Source organism: Pseudorca crassidens, chromosome 13, assembly GCF_039906515.1.
Source record: "Pseudorca crassidens isolate mPseCra1 chromosome 13, mPseCra1.hap1, whole genome shotgun sequence".
In the NCBI taxonomy this organism is placed as follows: Eukaryota; Metazoa; Chordata; class Mammalia; order Artiodactyla; family Delphinidae; genus Pseudorca; species Pseudorca crassidens.
The window spans coordinates 80,207,512-80,228,364 of record NC_090308.1 but is presented as its reverse complement, the minus strand read 5'-3'; the positions used below and the strand labels follow the sequence as shown (position 1 = coordinate 80,228,364).

Below are 20,853 nucleotides of genomic sequence, written 5' to 3'. Positions count from 1 at the left end.
AAGGAATGCCTGCAACATGCCTTTTGTGCATATTGTTTTTCATGTTTACATATTTTATTAGACTGCCTTTACCAAGAAAGCCAGAAATCTAAGACAAGATAATATTTAAAGTGTGAAATCATACTGCAAGTAGTTGTAATACTTGGCATTTAAATTCGTTCGTAAAATCAGCATGCAGGGCTTCCCTGGTGGCGCAGTGGTTGAGAGTCCGCCTGCCGATGCAGGGGACACGGGTTCGTGCCCCGGTCCGGGAAGATCCCACATGCCGCGGAGCGGCTGGGCCCGTGAGCCATGGCCGCTGAGCCTGTGCGTCCGGAGCCTGTGCTCCGCAATGGGAGAGGTCACAACAGTGAGAGGCCCGCGAACCACAAAAACAAAAACAAAAACAAAAACAAAAACAAAACCAGCATGCAAGATTCAAATATATTGTTGGTTAGTTGACTGGGAAGGTTGGAAAACATGAGAAATCAGAATAAGCATACACGAAGATTAGGACGCTGCTTCTGTACTCTGTTCTCTACCCTGATCTTTGATGGGCTGTTTAGATCGTGTTTCCTTTAGTGGATTGATAACATGATAAGTGCAGACTTTTTTCCTTATTTTTTTTTTCCAATCTAGGTCCTACTTTAGCTTCAGATTGGTTAGCTCCTTGTTGCAGGAGGTTGTGTGTTTCTTTGTTTGTTTCCTTTGTCTCAGAACCACCTGGCACTGACCTCACACCCCTATTAGTGATGCCATTAGTAAAAATGATGATGCGTATTCAACTACATTCTCACATACAACAACTGTGGAGTGCCTCTGTTTCCAACGTCGTATCTCAACTGGGGTTAAAGAATGCATTTTCAAGACAATACTGTACAATTTGATAATGCTTGAGTGTCTTCAATGCAATTTAGACACAGCACTTCATTTGCTACTGCTAAGAGCTCTCAGACAGGGTCCAGGATGTCGTTATACTCACTGTATCCGACAATAAAGAGACACAGAAAGTTGTTCGCCTAACATTTTCTAGTCAGTAAGTGGCCGGCATATGCCTAGAACTCGGTTCTTCTGACTCCTTGCCCCGGTGCTCTACCATATTGCCTGTCTAATAACCTTCTTGCTCCTCATAAAATAAAAATTGGGCAGCTGGATTCGGGTGGGCAGTTGTTGTGTTTTTCCACCCAGATCTCGTGGGGTGAGAGCTGATGGAGGTCCACATGGCAGTTCTGTCAGGCTTGCACGGAGTCACGACGATGCGCTGTGTCACGTGCTATTACATGGAGCTGATGGGAAACCTTCGTGGGCTATTTATAAAACTCCAGGAGAAGCGTTGTGACCCTATCAGTTTTCTGCCCCTTGTCTTCCAGAATGCTCTAATTCTTTCCTTGGAGTGAATGTACTAAAGCTTCAGTATAGCCACCATCCACGCTGAAAAAGATCCAGCGGGTTTATTCATGTATTCAACAAATAGGTCTTGAGCACCTATCCATCATGCACCTGGCAATTTTCTAGGCACTAGAGATACGACCATGAGTAAAATGAGCAAAGTCCTGACCTTCATGGAGATGTTGCTTACTCTCATGGATGTTATTATGAATTAGCTTCAGCTAAAATCAGGACATTGTTGAGGACCTCGGGAAACCATATTGAAAGAGTGATAAGTGGTTGACTGGGAGGTGGGGCCCTATCGTCAGAGAACAGGCCTATGGGTGGTCTCTACCAGGAAACACCCCGACGCCTGGGTATAGTAAGAACGTGCCAGGCAGAGGTTGGACCTACCGGAACTGGGAGGGGAGTTTATCTGTAAACTGTGTACGTGGGTATCTCCCATGGGGACTGGCTGTTGTACTGGAGGAAAGGAGAAACCGGCCATAAAACCCTCAGGACCTGAGCACTTACCTCTCAGATGTCTGTGGGATGGCTGGAGTGTCACAGCCAGTGATGCTTCTGCATGTTGTGTGGATGGAAGTGACCTAGGCTGGGCTTCACAAGGGGCTGGCTTCAGGCTCCAGATTTTCTCCACGTGTCTCAGGCTTGTCTCACCGTAGTGGTGTTCAAGAGGGCGGACCCCCCGTGTTTGGAGGCACAGGAACATTTCAAGCCCTTTTTGACACAGCTTGCCAATCCCCCAACGTTGTGTTGGCCAAAGCAAGTCACATGGCCATGTCCAAAACCAAGGGACAGGAGGTACACTTTGCCATGATGCTGAAGGAAGTGGCATAGCTAAACCCAAAAACGGAAGTGCAGAAGGGCTATGGGAGTGAGAGAGGGAACAATAATTTAGTCAGTCACAGAGGAGAAGAGAATTTTCAGGGTAAAGAAGTGGATCCACTGATGTTAAATTGTCTATGAAAGTATGAGAACATTCTGACATTTCTCATTATTTTTTCCATTATTTCATACCCTCCCATTACCACTGTTCTTTTCCCTTTCAAAATCAGTTTATTTCCTTAATAATAAAAAAAAAACATAAAAAAGCATTCTCTTAGAATAAAGGTACATCGAAATAGCTTCACGTAGTGACTGCCAGCTGACTCTCCTGGATTCTCAAACCACTTAGGGCTGAGTTTTCAGTAGGAAGAAAGCAAAGCAAATGCACCTGCTCTTCTACTGAGATGATTGAGTTGCAACAGCTCTAATAAAAACAAAAGAATTCCAGCTCTGACACCATCTCATGCTTCTCCTCTACCAAACAGACTGGAGTTACAGGATTGCTCTGTGTACAGTATTGCCTTTAGAGTCTTAAACTATACATGTCTATGGAAGAGATAGCAAAAGAGTTTCGGAATATAGTGATGGCTAACTTTCACTTATTTATATAACTTTAAAGGAATAGGAATCGATGTGATTTTCATGACTTTTTTCATTTTTCAGTATTTTTCTAATAAGAAATATGTTTTATACTTTTGGTATAAGATGCTGCTCTTAGAAATTGCAGCTAATGGTCAGAATTGCTTAGAAAAGAAATGTCATTTGCCTTATCATAAGGCATACGATATAAGACATATTTTCAGTTCTACGTCAAATGTAGACTGAGTCTCTCAACATACCAATTTTAGGATTTTTTTCTACCCATAAATGCTTGTACAAGTCTTAAGTAATATTTTGTGTGAAATACTGGAAGCAAATTTACCTTTTAAATAATTTAGATATAGTGTATGACAGGTAATGTCTTAAACATGGTTTTTAAACCATGGTGCCACATTTGTCCTTTTCCTGAACTCTATTTTAAAAGCTGCTTTAAGTTCTTCAAATATATGTAATAATTCATCTTGATGAAAAATATTTCGACACACAGAAAAGGGATTTCTTAGCTTTAACTAAATTTATACTTATCATTCTGGTTCTGACAAGGTATAAAGGAATAAATTGTTTGCTTTGAAAAAGTGTATTAATTGTCTGACTTCCATAGTTGTTTGTTGGAATTATTGTTTTCCAAAGCAAATTAAATTATATTGTACTTACATGAAAGATGACATATCCTTAAATTATGAGAATTTTGCCTTCTTTCTTTGAGCTATCAGTTATTTTTGTCGTTCATTTTTAACTGTTTTATTAAGATGTAATTTACATACAATGAAATGTACAGATCTGAAGTATTCAGTTTGATGAATAATGACATTTATATACACCTGTGTCACAGCTTCTCAAAACAAGATACATTCCTATTACTCCACACACCCCACCCAGAGGCAACTTCTTTCTTGTTCTTGTCACCATGGACTGCTTTTTACCTCTGCTTGAACTTCATAAAAATTGAATCATACAGTAAGAAATCTTATGTCTGGCTTCTTTGCTCAACAAAATATTTCTGAGATTCATTCATGCTGTTGAACACACTGATAGTACATTCCTTGTATGAATATACCAAAATTCCTGTTGATAAATTCTTCTATTGATGGGTTGTTTCTAGTTTCATGCTATGAATATTCTTGTACAAGTCATTTTGTAGACATATATTGTCATTTCTCTTGAGTAAACACCTAGGAATAGATCTCATACAATAGGTTGCTTTTTTATTGATTTATAAGAATATATGTTCTGGATACAAGCTCTGTATATGTACATATACTTAGTTTATAAGTAAGATATATAATGTAAATATTTTCTCTCGGTCTATGACTTGCTTATTTATTATTTTAATAGTGTATTTTGGGGAGCAAAATTTTTAATATTAATGAAGTCAAATCTTAAAATTTTTATCATTGGTTAAGGATCAGTAATTTTTAATTACTTAGTATCAAAACCTATAATATTATTTCCAAAGTAAGTGTGTCATTTTGAGTTACAGAGCAATAAAATTATGGGTAATTTAAATACACAAAGACAATCTTGCCAATGTCATATCTTTGGGGTTAATGTACTACTTAATTTTATACATAAGAGAAAAACTAGAAAATTTTTCAATAAGATAATTGTGGTTTTAGAGAAAATGTCTCATTGTACCTCGAAATTTCTCTACAGGTAAAATAAGATATACAGTTAATTTGCCTGAAAAATAAATGCATAGAATGTATGTATGAGCAGTAAAAATGTTGAGTTTGTAGTATTTCCTCTCTTCTTTAGGGTGACAGATATTCTTTACCTACTCCAATGATTACGTTTTTATTCCCCACACATCTTACTTAGGAATTGCAAAGAAGTACGTTGGGATTTCTACGCCTTTTAATTTTTATTTAGTTATTTATTTTTAACATCTTTATTGGAGTATAACTGCTTTACAATGATGTGTTAGTTTCTGCTTTATAACAAAGTGAATCAGCTATACATATACATATATCCCCATATCTCCTCCCTCTTGCATCTCCCTCCCACCCTGCCTATCCCACCCCTCTAGGTGGTCACAAAGCACTGAGCTGATCTCCCTGTTCTATGCGGCTGCTTCCCACTAGCTATCTATTTTACATTTGGTAGTATATATAAGTCCATGCCACTCTCTCACTTCATCCCAGCTTACCCTTCCCCCTCCCCGTGTCCTCAAGTCCATTCTCTACATCTGTCTATGCCTTTTTACTTATTTCTCTTAAAGTTTACATAAGTATATTGATTGCTACCTGTGTAAAAAACCAACCAACCAACATACAAAAGCTTTAGAAAGAATTGCTAGTTTAGGTCAAAATCTGCCCCTTTAATGAGTTGATATTGGATGCTTAATCATGAAAGAATTTATTACATAACTTCTGGTATCCTCTCTCTGTGAAATTAATAGATAAGAATAGAGAAAAATGTGTACTCTAAAACCATGTTATCTCACTTGGAAGATGAACTTTCACCCAGGGAAGCTAATCACTTGCCAATCCCTGGACCCAAACTTCAGCTCTGTAGACCTTGGCTGGGAACCAAAGAATTTGTCTCTTTAAAAACTTTCCCTACTGAGGTTAAGTGCAGTGTTGTTATTCTGTGTTATCATCTGGAATAATTTACCAAGCATTGATTCTATCCCTCGTAGAATGCTTATTTCTCATGTTGCAACTACTAAGTGTCACTTCATCACCTCCCAAACTGGATACTATTCCTTGGGAAATGCTACATATTATGCGTCTGTTGTCAGAGAACAATGCATTTTGAAGATTCTGAAATTTTATGCAATAAGAAAACCTGCTCAACCTGTTTAACTTAATGTTTCCCGAATTTATTTGACCAGGAAACCATTTCCTTTCTGTGTGGTAACACTTAATTCCTAGGGAATGTTTCCCTGAACTAAGAAATTCTTTCTGAAATGCTACTTTTGTATAACATGTCAGCTTTAGTGAGATGTCATCATCATCATAATTATGATTTTATATGTATTATACAGATTACATTTATATATTACATATATATTAGATGCCAGTTATGGTCTTTAAGGCATATTAGTTTTCAAATTTAAGAAAAATTGAAATTTTAATTTTTCCTGTAAGAGATGAAGTGTTAACCTTTTTCTTTCTCTGATTCTCTTTTTGCTTTTCTCAAAAAGATTGCAACATAAAACATTAGTAATATAGAAATTGAAACATAAGCAAAAAAAAAAAATGAGGTTATAAACATGCTTACCATGTCAACAGAGTTGTTATGATAAGCTTTAAGTTCCTTGTAACCCTGACCAAAAGCAATTATGATAGGTATTTGTAAAAAACAAGAAATGACATTTTTCTTGGTGCTAAATTTTGGAAAAACACCAAGAATGTGGGATGAATGTAAACTCTTACAGAAAGGACTTAAAACGATGTAACAGACACTGACCTCACCAATATTTCACAGTAAAGGCAGACACCAACTTCATACAGCTATGTCTTGTATCGACCTGTCATAGAAGCTGAGGGTATAACGTTAAAATGTAGCTCAGAGAAAGCCCTTTTATGAGGGACTATGAGAGGTCTTGTGGTTTAGCTCCACGTTAAGGACAGGACTGCATCCAGTGCAGCAGCTGAATGGCTCATTCCTCAGCAGTTTCCAAATGCCTATCTGGATATATTAGAATCGCTCAGGGAAGCTACTCTCTTGCCAATCCCTGGACCCAAACTTCAGCTCTGAAGGCCTCTGCTGGGACACGAAGTATTTGTCTCTGTAAAAACCTCTTTAGTGATGTATGACCAGGTTTTGGAAGCCACACATTCATAATTTCCCCTGAATCTCACTTCTGTCAGTTGGCCTTTTTATAGGACCTGGTTATTAGAGGGGGTTATAAAATTTGAGTTTGCATTCTTTCCTGTGGATGTAGAGTGAAAATATTGCACAACAAAGGGAGCCAACTTTTGAGAGAGTTGTTCACAAAAGCAAGTGCAGCTAGAGTGGGTGGGTCCCTGGAGCTCATGCCTCAGGCAACGTAATTGAGGGGCTGATGAGAAAGAAGCCAGGAGATTGAATTCATGGAGAGACGGTGTTTTTATAAGGCAGCGAACTTGATCCACACGACTTTTCAAGGGCTGAGTTAGGACTCATGTGTGGGAGCTAACAGGGGCAGATTGCAGTAAACATTTAAAAAAAGAGTATTCCAATAGTCAGAAATCTTTAACAATAAAGTTAGCTATCTCAAGGCTAGTGAGTTCTCTGTGGCTTTAGGTTTGCCTACAGTGGAAGTGTGAGAGCTATAGAGGAAATTAGTGATTTGGGTGAAGAATTTCAGTCTTAGAGTTTGAGAATGTCTAATGTTTGTCTTGACCCATGGATTTGTAAATAAGAGGTGTATTCCAAGGGAACTCCAGTAGTGAGTAGCTGGGACTCAGGGAGTGGTGACTGAAAAGCTAGGTGAACGTTGCTTATATGTAATAATGGAATTGAAATTATTTTGTGACCTTGGAGAACACTAAGTGTCATGACAGTATATGTATACATTAAAAGTATAATAGACTACAGTTTTATTCTTCAAAATAAATATACTTTATATTATATTTAACATTTTGCAGGGGGAGAAGCAGCCTTCATTGCATTATGAATCTGGATTCCTGCACTTAATCTTGTTTTTACTGCATGTGAAGATGATATTTGATTTACTAAAAAGTTCTAATGAGAGGAGGAATTTAAGCAATTTCAAAGAATTTAAATGGTGTATTAATAGAGTTCAGCTGTAGAATGAATACTGTTGCAACTTACACATGACAGGGTTTTGTAAATGCTACACCAAGTGGTCATTTAACCTGCCCACCACATGGAGTTGTTGTGAGGATCACATGTATTCATTCGTATAAAGAGCTTAAAAGAGTACATGCAATAAATGCTCAATAAATGTAAGTAGTTATTATTATTACTACCATTATTGATGAACAGGCTGACTAGCTTTGGGGTGGTGATGTAGCATTGGGCACAGTGCATGGCACAGAGCTGGTGTCCTGTAAGTGTTTGTTCATTGACTGCAAAGATGTCATGATCATCAGAGCGTCCCCAGCCAGGCCTACGGAACATGCTTCCATGTCGTGTCCTATTTCCAAAGCACGCATTTCCTGAATGTCTTCCCAGTGCTTAGGCTGCGGCTATTAAACAAAATTTCTCATCCCTACATAAGGACCAATTTTTCTAGAAGATATTGGTGAAGAATAAATGAGAGTCCTTAGCCTGGAAGGCTTCCTAGTGTTCAGTGCATTTGAGTTGAATTTAGAAAGAACTAAAAATGAATGGAGAGGGAAAAGGAGGCATATCACTTTAAGTAAGAAATGTGGCATATGGAATGGAGACGGAAGTGGCAAAATGATGTTCCAGAATATTGAGATAGATGTACTTGAGAAACAGGCTCTGTGAGGAATTAAGAGGAAGAGATTAGTGAACGAAGGCGTGTGAACGAGGGACCCCGGAAGTAGACGGCGGTGTGTGTATTTGATGTGGGCGGGGATGGGAAGCCCCCTGTAGAATCTGTTAGCAGGAACAAATGGCACTTGAGGAAGACTGAATCAAGCAATCACGCCAAGTTAAAGGGGAATAGTAACACTCTCCCGGTCAGGTAAGTGAAAAGGGTCTTCATTAATTCTTTCATTGAAGAGAGAAAATGACTTCGGAAGTAGTAGACATAAATGAGAACGGGCAATTTCTAGACCTGCTTCAAAGGCATAGTCAGAGGACTCGATGCTTCATTGGCCGTTAGGGAAAGTAAGCAGTCATAGGGTGCCGAGATTGCAGACATCAGTAATGGGAATATTTAACTGATGACCAGGTAGACCTTGTGAGGTGTTTCAGTGTAATAGGAGGGGGAATATGAATTTGGTATGTTAGCCTGTTCTGGCTCAGTTGTTAGAAAGGTTTTTAGGTACATACAGATTTCAGACCTGATAGATAGTGGGAAGTGAGGGCTGGAAATGACAATTCAGGAAGCATCAGCCCATTTGAAGCCACAGTAATGACAGTCCTATCAAGTCAAAAGGGCTTGGAGAATGTTCGCCCTTATCAGTGAGGAATGAAAAGTCCTAGTCACTTGATTATCTTTCCAAATCTCATACCTTTCATATTTTTTCTAAATATCTGTTCATATTTTCTTCAGTTTGGTTGAAAGGGAGGAAAAAGTAATTTCCAATATGTTTTAATTTTCTCACTCTAAATGCCAAAAATGTTTAGAGCAAAAAGCAATCCCATTCAGGTATTAATTAAAGTTCCTGTTGACATGCTCAAGTGATTTGGTTTCATCCTTTTGTCATATTTTAAGTAAAAGAAGCATCATGGCCTCTTGACAAAATAAAGACACATTCATTTACCATAGAAAAGGAATATTGCATATTTCTTATACAGAATGTTCATGTTTATAATAGTTCATGGACAATACATTTTCATGTCTGGTTGAGTCCAGTTTCTCTCTAACTTTCCAGGCAGGTGAATTAGTTGAGAGAGTAGTTATAATTAATTGAAAGCAATGCCTGAAATATTACATTAATGCCTTTCCAAGTTTCATTTTTCCATTTTATTTTATCTGTTTAAAATCAACTTAAACCCCACGAAGGAACTATTATGGACCTTTTAGTAGGTATTTATTTAGCTATCCGGCTCCCCATGAGCAAGGAGAGTGAATGCCTGTGGAGAAATGGCATACAAAGAACTAGCGAAAAATCATTATTTAAAGAGCTATGGTTTTGTGTTACAAATAAAAAGCAGAAAAATCGTTAGTTGTAAAGAAGCTCTGGCAATAATCCTTACAAATACCATTCATCTCCCTTTACTACCAAATTGCACCCTTTACCCTGGACATTTAACTGTAGATAACCATGATCAGACAACTCTCTTTTCTTCTAGGACCCTGAAATGTAGCAAGAGGATGTGAGGTGCTAAGAACCTGAACTATTCAATTACAGTCCTGTGCCTTGTGCTAAAACGTGAATGACAATGAAATAATATTTTTGCTCAAAACAAAGCACTTCACAGATAGCATGTGGTTTTTGAAATGATGAGTTGTGCTTCTAAGAAGAAATGGTGATATTGTACAAGCCAATGTGTAACTTGGGTGACAGCAAGTACCATACGTGACCTGTGACCAGATGACATAGCCAAAGGCATGCGGGACGCCTAGCTCAGCTCCTGACCCACTGTAGGCACTCAGAAATGTTAGCTGATATTACTTTCTGTCCTTTTCCTGTCCTGTTATTGCAGTTTTCATATCTGACTAGGTTTCCATTTCTTGAAATTCATCTTGTTTTGCTGAATTGCCTTTTGGATTTAATGAAGACACTTTTCACTTACCTGACTCTCTGAGTGGTACTATTCTCATTTAACTTGGTGTTGTTATTGCTGATCCAACAGTCTCTCTCACCTCAGGCATTCAAGCCAGAGGCTGTTTGTTTAGGTGGAGGGACCACCCTCCGCCAGGCTTGGGATGGAGCCAGCAGTTAGAGCAGTGGTCCCCAGCTGGGCTGTAAGGCACAGGGGTTGGCTGTGAGGGGTATTAGGACCTATTTATGAATGGAACTGAAGTACTAAAAGCTGTCAACAATTTCCCCTTTAAGATAACCTTATGTTGGTTCCAAGACGTTTTCATGATACTATCATCGTCACTCACTTTTAGACCAATATGCCTTCTTTAGTGGAAAACAAAAACGGGTGGGGCTTTTTTTGTGTGCAAACTAGAGCCTGTGACATGGTGTTCCACAGAGAAGTACCATCATGGGGGCAAGAGGCGCAAAACAGGCTGAATTTCTGGATTCAGATGATGCTTCCTCTCTTGCTAGAGAAAATCAGATATCATTGAGTTTTCTGATGTTCTCTCTTACTGCTGTGAACTGTCACTCCCAGTTGAGGTGGTGGTGGTGATTTTGCTTTTGCTTTTTTAACTCACTCTGAAACTAAAGGACCAAGTCTTCTAAGCAGGCTTCAGATGTGTTTACCTACATAGCTTGAGTAGACCTGGGTCAGTGGGAAAGAAGCAGATGGAGTTAGAAACACGGCAGAGTCTGCTCCTCCCAGATCTGTCCAGGCTGCTTCCTGCAGGACGGCTGGACTGTCAGGAAGAAGGGAAGAGAGGCCCCTGGGGGCTCCACTCAGCAAGTGAAGGAGGAAATGGCCAACTCGTTCCTGCTTGTAAGATGTGGTAGCCCTTCTCACTAGTGAAAACATAAATGCTGTTGCCTTGCTGCTGGGAGATGGGTGCTTCTTCAAGCCTTCTTCCCACCCCTGGCATAGGTAGGAGTGAGGAGGGAGTTCTGAGCAGAAGTTTCTGCCTCTAGGAGAAGAGTTAAAAATAGGAGGAGAGGTGGAGAGACGATTTTCACTCTCCAAAAGCTTCTCAAAATGAATCTCATGGCGCGTTAACCTGCAAGAATCTTTTCTGGGGGGAAATGGACGCGACAGTTATGGTCCAATGAAAGGTGGCAATTTGGGAACAAATCCCCTACCTGTTTCCTGTTTGATTGCCATCCCTCTCAGTCTCCCAGCAACTTCGTTTCCTCTCTAAACACCTACCCACTCCCCGCCCCCGTGCCCCTCCCCGTGTCCTCTGCCCCTCCCCCCATCCCTTTAGCTTCTGTCTTTCCCAAAGCAAATTCCCTCACCTAGAATTGTGCCCATAGACATAGAAAACCGTCTTCCCTTCCTCATGCCTCTTTTCTCAAAACCCGCCTTTTGTCGACATTTGAGCAATTATCCTCACTCTCTATTTCCACATCACCCTCTTTCCCCTCAACCATCCGCCTTTCCACTGGAGCTGCTCTCTCTTTACCCTTGGATGGTTCAGGACCTGCTGCCTTGACGCTATGGCTGCTTCCTGCCTCTGGAAGTCCCGTGCTTCTCACTAGATAGAGGGTCCCCCCCCCCCCCCCCCCGCTCTGTGGAATGCACAGAAGTCGTTCTCTCTTGCAGGTTTAGTGGAAGGTATTTTCTGGTGATCTTGATTTTTCGAAAGTTGTGTTGTATTTTGCAAGCAGCAGGTGACTGTTGGAGAATACACACAGATTAGTAAGTAGGAAATTGTCAACAGGATGGCATGCGGGGGATGGTAGCAGATATAAATCCAAAGGTCTGGAGAAAGAAACTGATTGTGTTAACAGAGAATAATAGCTTGGGTAAAAAGAGGTTAATTGGCCATACTGCTTCCATATTGGAGGCAATATTAGGACCTTGTAGAACTACGCCTATAAGCATTCCAGAGACATAAGAGGTGATAAACAGGCAGGTGTGAATAACCCAGAAGACCAAGGACTTGACCTCTTGCCTATGATTTTCCTTCTTATCAAAACTTAAAAAATTTTTATTGGAGTAGAGTTGCTTTACAATGTTGGGTTAGTTCCTGCTGTATAACAAAGTGAATCAGCTCTTCATATACATATATCCCCTCTTTTTTAGATTTCCTTCCCATTTAGGTCACCATCTTATCAGTCTTTGAAAAATTTGTTTTTCCAAACTTTAAAATCACCCATTACTCTCTGTAGTGAATCTGTATCTTGTAATCACCTTTATTTCAGAATCCTATACTTTTGTGTCTGGTTTGGTGACTAATTTCCTGGCCTGGTTAAGGGAGGTTTAATAGCCCTCACCACTCACTGTGAAAAATGGTTTCCTTTTTCTTGTAATTAGGAACCTACCTTGCCTGTCCTCCGTGTCTTTTTTAAAATAAAAGTCACTCTTACGTAGCTTCTGAGGGTTCCCTGAATATACATCAGAGGTGGACCAGGCCCTGATGATCTGTGATTAGTACATCTGGCTTTTCAAAATACCAACATCCACTTTCCCCTTCTGGTAGAGAATTTTCACTGTCTCGTCTTCATCTTAGTGGTAACAGTCATCATACTGATTGGTTCACTGTTAAGTTGACATGAATATGCAATTTTTAAAATTCATTTTGTAAAATAACATTTTTCAGCTCTTCCTCTTTTAGTATTTGTAAGTGGAGATGAGAAGATCACTTTTGATGACCTCCTTTGAAAAACATTTTTGAAAAGATTTTTATCAATTGAATTATATGTGTCTCGCAAATGATCTTTTAAATCTCTTTCGCTTTCTTGATTCCTTTTCTTATATAAACTGTTTTTCTCTATACCAGATGACATGCCATGCACTTCACATTCCCACTCGTCTCAAGGCCACTCTGCATTTCAATTTAGCCAAACTGACACCCTGCTATCACCATTGTTCTCCTGATATATTTGGAGAATATGGTCTTGCAATAAATACTAGAATACTGTTTCAAGAACGCTCAGTTATGTGAGGTTATTTGAATAGCTTCAATAATGTACCTATGTCATGAAATCAGTGATATTGAAACATATCAGAGGATACTGGACTCTGTAACTTCATGATTGATTTTTATTAGTTTCCATTTATCTTTTAAGTATTAATGTCAGAACGCTCCTTGGAATGATGGAAAGGACGTTAGCTTTGGTCCCAAACAAACCTGGATACAAATCTTGGCTTCTTAAAATATCAACATTTTCCAATTATCACTGGAAAAATAAATTTAATCTCTTAGATCTTAGCAGTTTTTCTTCATCTGTCAAATGGGACAATCGCATCTCCTTTGCAGGGCAGTGTGAAGATTAAATAAGATATTATCTAAATATCTGTGGACATTTTAGTACATAATAGATGACAGTAAACAGTTTTTCTTATTTTCCTACCCTGTTTAGAAAAATCAAAAGAAAAGGGGATTAATTTTCTCTCTTTACTATTAAGGAATTACCTCATGTACAATTAATTATTTTAAAGTTTTATTTGATAAAATAGCAGTATACTAAATGTTAGATAGTGTCTCATTTGTTCAAAGCAATAATGTGACACTGAAGAGTGTTTTACACTAAATAAGTCTTTTTTTCTTGTTTGGAAAGAGAATGACCCTCAGTCAAACCATATAAAAACAAATTTAGTGGATTATTCAAATCATAAAATGTGTTGATCATGGATTAATCTATATTTTGCAGATATTTTATAGAAATATGCTGTAATCTTGCAAAAAAGCATTACCTAAATCTCTTGCAGATCACTGTGTTTTAGCATGTTAGAGTACTAACAGCTTTTTATCTTATTCATTCATTTAACACATATGTAGTGAGTGACTATTACATCCTGCCCTGTCCTGGGCTCTGGACCTTTGTCATTGAAGCAAACAGAGATCCTTCCTCCTGAGCAGCTTGTATTTCAGCCTGGGTGGAGGCCCCGGGGAGGGGCACATGTAGTAAGTAGTAGAGCAAGGTGAAGGGCACTGAAAGTCTGGTGGGGGCAGACTGTAGTCATAAGCAGGTAATCAGAGTAGGAACCACCAAACACTGATGTTTGAGCCAAGACTGCAGAGAGGTGAGGGGGTTAGTCTTACCCGTATCAGGGAGGAGCATTCCCAATGGAAACAATGGCTGGTGCAAAGGCCCTGAGCAAAACCAAGCCTGGTACATCTGAGGAAGACCAACAAGAAAAGGCCACTGCAGCTGGGGTAGAGTGAATGGGGCGGGGAGTGCTGGGGAGGGGATAGTAGGAGAAGAACTCTGGGAGTTATAGGAGGCCAGATTATACTCTAAGGACTCTGGCATTTTTTGTGAGTAAACTGGGGCACTGCTGCAAGATTTTGAGCAGAGGAGTTACGATCTGATTTATCTTTCCAAAGGGTCTCTTTCAGGCAGCCAGGGAGAAGTCTATTGTGGGAATCCAAGGAAAAGACCATACTGGCCCCACCAGGATGGCCATGGGGGACAGAGGAGGAATGGACAGACTCTGCACATTTTTGGAAAGGAGAACCGTTGTGATGGATTGGACACAGTTGTGAGAGAAACGAGGCTTTGAGTCTAAAGCTTTTGGCCTGAACAGCTAGAGAAACATATTTACAGTCAGCCAAGATGGTGATGGCCGTGGAGGGTCAGGTGTGTGGGGCAGGGTGGATTCCAGTTGGAAATGCTGATTCTGAGAGGCCTGCTGGAAGGCCAAGCAAAAGTGTTGTGGAGACGGTTGGATGTCAGGAGTTAGAGAGGGTCAGGCTGGAGACAGGAATTTTGCAGATATTTGGGTCCTTTTGGGTAATGTCTTATGGAAGAGGAGTCTGGAGCGCTGAATGAGAGTTTTAGAAACAAATGGCTGCTTACAGAGCCCCTGAGGTCTCTTCTTGCCCGTTTTTCCTTGTTTCTGTGTTTTTGATCAGAGATCAGCAAATTAGAAGATTGTGTATTTGAAAAGTGTTTCATTCCCTCAAGCACACATACACTTCCCCCAGCACTGTTTATTGTCTCCATCAATGACAGGAGAAACCCGAGTAAACTCCCAAACCCAAAAGATGTGAACAGAAATGCAAAGGTGGCATCATCTATGTGACAGCTCACTGCCCAGTCACTAGACTCCTGACACTGTCATCAAGTTCAGTTGAGTTAAAATTTCATAAAATAGTGAGATTTTGTTTGTTTGTTTTTTAGTTTTTGCAGGGAGGGGGAGGCAGAAGGGGGCTGGTGACTGCAGGCACCAAAATGGAAACTCAAAAGAGAGAAAGTAATTATGTAAATTGTGTTTTTCGAAGGCATTGAGAATTTTTCATTCACATACTCTTAAGTCTCCGCAAGCACATTTCATTCCTGTCTGGGGGGATGAAAGCGTTGCCACGGCCTCGTCTGCAGGCTTGCGGCCGGGCAGGTTTCTCTGTGTGTACGTGCAGGGAAGAGTGGGCAGTTGGCAGCCGTTCAGCCTTGATTGCAGTCATTCATAAAACCCAGCCGCGTGGAGGGCGGAGTCAGGGGGAGCTTCCCTGAGATGCTTGCAGGATGCCTCATTTGCATAAATCCTCAGTGATGCTTGAGTGGTGAGGGATGCTCACAAGCGCTTCCGAGGCTGTGAAGAGTCCACATCTGATAACCCCCTGAATAACCGAAGACGTTGCAAGAATAAGAGGTCACCACCTTGGACTCCTGGTCTCTCCATCCATAACCGTTCTGGGAAGTTGGCATTGTGGCCTGTCTGTGGCCTCCTTGAGTCTGGCTGAAGGAATAAATCATACGTAAGAAAGACCCTTGATCACCACAACCTGCTGACATAACACTCTTGTGTTTCTTAAAGTATGAGGGGTCCGTGTTATTATAATAAGTCTAATGCCTGGGAGAGAATGGAAACTCCTGGAGCTGAACAGTTTCCACATATTACAACTGGCAGCACCATTATGGTTTATCCCTCAAACCGCAATAGGCCAGACACAACAATCCAATTACAACTTTAAAGAAATGCTCATCCACCCAGGCTGACAAAATTCTGAGGAGTGCATTGTATTATTTTATGTATCTTGTTCTGAGTGTAGGGTTTTTTTCCTTCTCTTTCTCTAGAAGCAATTTCAGCTAAAAGAAGTCAAATTAGAAGTTGTAGGAATACATATTGCCATAGTTTAGAGCTCCCTCAAATTGCTTGAATAACTAGCAATCTGAATCAATCAGACAGCTTTCTCCATGAAAACAGATTCAATAGCTAGCTACCTCACTCTGGAACTGAGGTTAGGATTATAGGTCAGTATGAAAAATATGTTTTTTTCTTGTTTTTTAAAAATAAAATATATTAATTAATTTAAGTAAGTATATTTTAAATTAAGTACATTTAAATTCTAAGTATATTGCTTTTGAGTATTGGTGTGTTTATTCTCATTATCCAATGAAACTTTAAAGTTCAGAAATACAAGTTTCTACTTAGAAGATTCTATAGCATGTGCAGACAGGTGAAGTATGCCAGCTATTATAGTTTTAAAACAAGACCACTGAGTACTTGAGATTAGATGAGAATTTCCTTACATAGACATGGTCTTTCACACACACGCACAAATGCGTTTTGCTTAGAAACCTACCCTTCGTGCTGGCTGACATTCCACATTTATTCAGAAAGAGTTACTTAAAAGCATATTGAAGGAAAACTCTAAGTGACAGATTTCTTTTTTTCCCAAAGCTTTGTCTAAATACCTGAATCTTTAGGGGAAGAAAAAAAGGAATGAACTAAGACAGAGGTTGCATATGGTTTCTCATAGATACAATTCTTCAAATTTTTTTCCAAAGTTGGTGATATTTCCGATATTTTCGCAAACCAGTGCATGTAGATTCAACATACCGCGTGGGCTGTTTTTAGTTGAGTGGGAATTGCTAAAGATTTCCCAGTGCTATGAAATGTAACTTCCTGAGCGCTGTACTGGTGTAAGTTATATTAACATTTCAGAGCTCAGAAACCCTGGGGTATTACTTCTCCCTGGCAACTGCCTGCTTGAATGTTCTCTGAACCCTGCTGCCTGAGTGACCTTCTCCTCCTTTGACTGGTGACCAGTCCATTAAGAGTTTAGCACTTGCACTAGACAAACACTGTGTTTCTTTCCTTTGAGCCCAGGAGGGAAGGCTTTGAAATGGCCCTGTTTTCTTTTCTCGTCACATTACACATTGATTTCTAAGTCTCACTTGATTTTGTTTGGAATGAGCTCTGTGTGTGTGTGTGTGTGTGTGTGTGTGTGTGCACGTTTCCATGCATTGTGTCCACGATGTTTCTCTGTATCATTTCTTTCAGAAGTGGAGAATTTTGCCGTGCAGCTTTTAGCTCTGAGAAAGCAGTTTATCTGCCACTGCCTCACCCCTGATCCACTTCTGGAATAACATGACTGGCCTTAAACATCAGCAGGGTAGTCAAACCTCCAAGGGCAGTCAAAGCTGCCATGAATGTTAACCAGGTTCATGGTTGAGAATGCTGTGTCCTAAGGGGCTTTTCCATGTAGCAAAGTCTGAGATGTAGGGCCCCAGCTTTATGATCAGGGCTTCCCTATTCAAAGCAAGCGTTGTTTCAAAGCTTTTGAAGTGAAGGAACATCTGAGCCATCCAAGGACAGCCTCAGAAGGGGATGTATTCTTGTTTATGCCAATGAATCTCTCCAGCACTCTGTAAGCCCTGTTGACATGAGGCTAAAGGCATCTCCTCTTGCTGCCCTTTGGAGCTGTGATCCATCCTCTGCATTTATTTATTCTTTGATGGAGAACATAAGACGCAAAGACCTTTTCCTGTTTATTTTCACACTATGCAGGTATCTTCTCTATTTATTTTACACACACACGCATACATACACACACTTTATTTATGCACATTTCCTTCTGACTCTTCCTCTTTTCTTAGCTTGAAGGGATTTTGAACTTGGGGGGTGTCTTGAAGGCTCTCAGATCTCTTTTTTCATAAAGAAAAAGACCTGTGTATGATAAAGGGTGTGAAACAAGAGTCCGTGTCTTTTAGTAAAATAGCCAAAGCCACAGAACGTCCTGCGCGTTTTAAACACAACAGCCGTTCCTATGTTTAAGCTTTCAGATGTCTTCATACAGTGAGGCCAGAGCTTTTAGTAGCCTTGCTCCTATGGGGAAGGCTGCTGACGATCATTTTATTGGTACTAAAAGGGAAATCCAATACCGAGGCCAGCACGGACTTCATCTGGGTGTAACTGAGCTCTTGGAAGGCTGAGTTGAAGGTTTCCAACCCCCAGGGCTTTCCAGGGACTCCAGGTTAACATTAAGGGGTTTGCAAAGAGTTTCCCTTAGACTTGTTTTCAGTACCATGTTTAATTTCCAGATGTTTCTCCCCGTTTTATAATTAATAGTGCATTGTGCTGTCTATCATGCGCCCCAGGTGTGTGGTCAGGGACATGGTGAAGCCTGCTGCCTGCAAAACCCCAAGAAATGTTGAACACCAGCCCCACCAGCCTTCACCGTGAGTATGGCATTGGTTTTATTGACTGAAAATGTCGTCTCTTACACACATCACTGGTTACATATGTATTCATTTACACTGCATGCGGGTGTACGAACTGTGGCTCCTCTGGGGTCTCTGGGGGGTAAAAAGCTACTATTGAATTAGATAAAATGATCTGGAAACAGGAGCTCTGTGTATCAAGCATCTTTATTAAGTGCTGTTTCTAATGTCATATGGGAAGCATAAAGCTAATTAGAGGAAAGAGACACATTTTTTAGGGCTCTAGGGTGTCAGAAATTCTATACATTTTGGATTTAGAATGTATGTGGATCGGAGCCTAAGACTCTAGGAATATGGAGAAAAGATACAGAAAGGGCTACTTTCCTTGTTGTGAATAAGGGAAGTACATAGCTAGTTCATGGCCAACCTCGCACTGGGTCATTTAAAGGTAAGGGACAATCTAAAAGAGGGATGGCCCATTGGTTTTGTTTTTGTGATTGTAACCCCGAGTGTGGATACGTGAAGGGTTAAATGACCAACCTAAGGGAACTAGAGGAGAAACCAAATAAGTAAACTATGTTGAAAATGTGGGTTTTGATGAGATGACACTTGAAGAGCTTTAAAATTCTGCGGAGTAGCAAGATATATTCAATCTTTTGAAAAGAATTATGCTCCTGGTAAGAAAAATTAAACATTTCCTGAAAATGTCTCAGCAGTGCTGTTATAATAGCCATTACAGCCAAGTAGTTACTACCGGGGAAATGTCTCCTTCCAAGTTTTTTTGCAAAAGCCATTGAAGAAATGTGTCTTGAGAGTGATTTTCTATAGGTTTTTTTAGCTGTCTGAGAATTCTTTGAAATGAAACCAAAATAAAGTAAGAAGATTGTCAAAAGGCTATGAGAAGAAAAGTAAATTTTTGTAATTCTTTTGCTATGTCGGTTTTATTCCCATTGGCAAAGACTGAAATTAAATACGACGTTTAAATGCTTATATTTTGTATGTTACATACAATCACAGATTCAAAATTATTTATGTTTTAGGATAAAAAATTTTGGTAAATAAATTTCAAGAGGCTCCATAGATGGGTTATAGACTTTATCTCAATAAGTATACTCGAATATTGTCTTCTACCTTTAGTCAGTACTTTTCAAGGAATACAAATAATTTAGATTTAGCCACAGTAAAAATGATTTATAATTACATTTTTTAAAGTTCTAAGTTGGAAGAAGTACTCTTAATGATGTTGCCATTTTTTTCTATAAATGTTCTAGCTATAAAGCCTTTTTCCTGATGGTGGAACTTTGGTTGATAATTCATAAAAAATATAATGATCCCCACTTTCCATCTTACGTTCTAGGCATTAGAAAACATTTTACTTATATTAGGATTCAAGCAACTTTGGGGAAAGTTCTTTGAGGAATTAAAGTTGATTTTAAGATGTGTTTTATTCCACATATTGAGGTTCCATTTTAATTGGTCCCACTTATTCCAATGTCCACTTAAAACTGGAATTATTAGATGTGAAACAGCTATTGGCATCCTTGCCAATGAGACTTTAGATAATGTTTTTTCTTACTTTGTTTCTGCTCTCCGTAGACTTTAGTTGTGGAAATCTTGTTGTAACTTACCATGCACCTAGTGGGACTTTCCTGGTGGCCCCTCTGAATAGAGTGGCTGAGAAGAAGCAGCTGTCATCTTGCTGGATCCTCTTTTCTGACAATCCCTTCGCTCACCCTATTTTTGTTTAAATTATGATGATGCACTGATGGATTTTAATTAGTCAGATTTGCACTGTGTGTGTGTTTATATAAAATATATATTACTTACTTTGGCAGAAGTAGGGATAATGGAATATGAACAGGATGTGGACACAGCTGGAGACAAGCAAGTCAATTAATAGACTATTGCAACAGTCCAGAGAAGGTCTTGACCTACAGGAGTAGCAGAGGGTGTGGGAAGGAAACATTTCAAGAGCTTAGTAAGAAGGCAGACAGGCGGTGCTTAGTTGTCAATTGAATATGCTTTGTAAGGAAAGCGCTTAGGGGGCTGTCATTTCAATGGTTTGGTTGATTGAGGACCGCCAGCTGAGATGGGGAGATAAAAAGGCAAATCAGGCCTGTGGGTAGCTGGGCAGTGAGGAGTTCAGATTGTGATACGATGATTTGGGGCACCCGTGCATTACCTAAGGGTACCTGTCGAAGAAAAAGTTGGGTACATGAACCTGAAGCACTCAGTTAGCTGGGGAACTAGATAACATCCACAAAGGGTACAGAGTTGGAAAAAATAACAGAGCGCCTGGGTAAAACCAATGCTTAAGGAGTAGGTAAAGGAAGAA

The 20,853-nt window shown here is 39.7% G+C and overlaps 1 protein-coding gene across 17 annotated transcripts in view; it reads left to right on the top strand.

The window, feature by feature from the left end:
- RIMS1 (regulating synaptic membrane exocytosis 1) overlaps nt 1-20,853 on the top strand; it is a 473,777-nt gene that overhangs the window by 56,756 nt on the left and 396,168 nt on the right. For 16 of the 17 annotated variants that reach the window (XM_067702804.1, XM_067702789.1, XM_067702799.1 and 13 more), the window contains exon 2: nt 18,456-18,536. The exons of the other annotated variant lie outside the window; for it this stretch is intronic. In XM_067702804.1, coding sequence (XP_067558905.1) covers nt 18,456-18,536 — 81 coding nt within the window. The remainder of the gene's footprint in view (nt 1-18,455; nt 18,537-20,853) is intronic. 17 annotated transcript variants of the gene reach the window in all.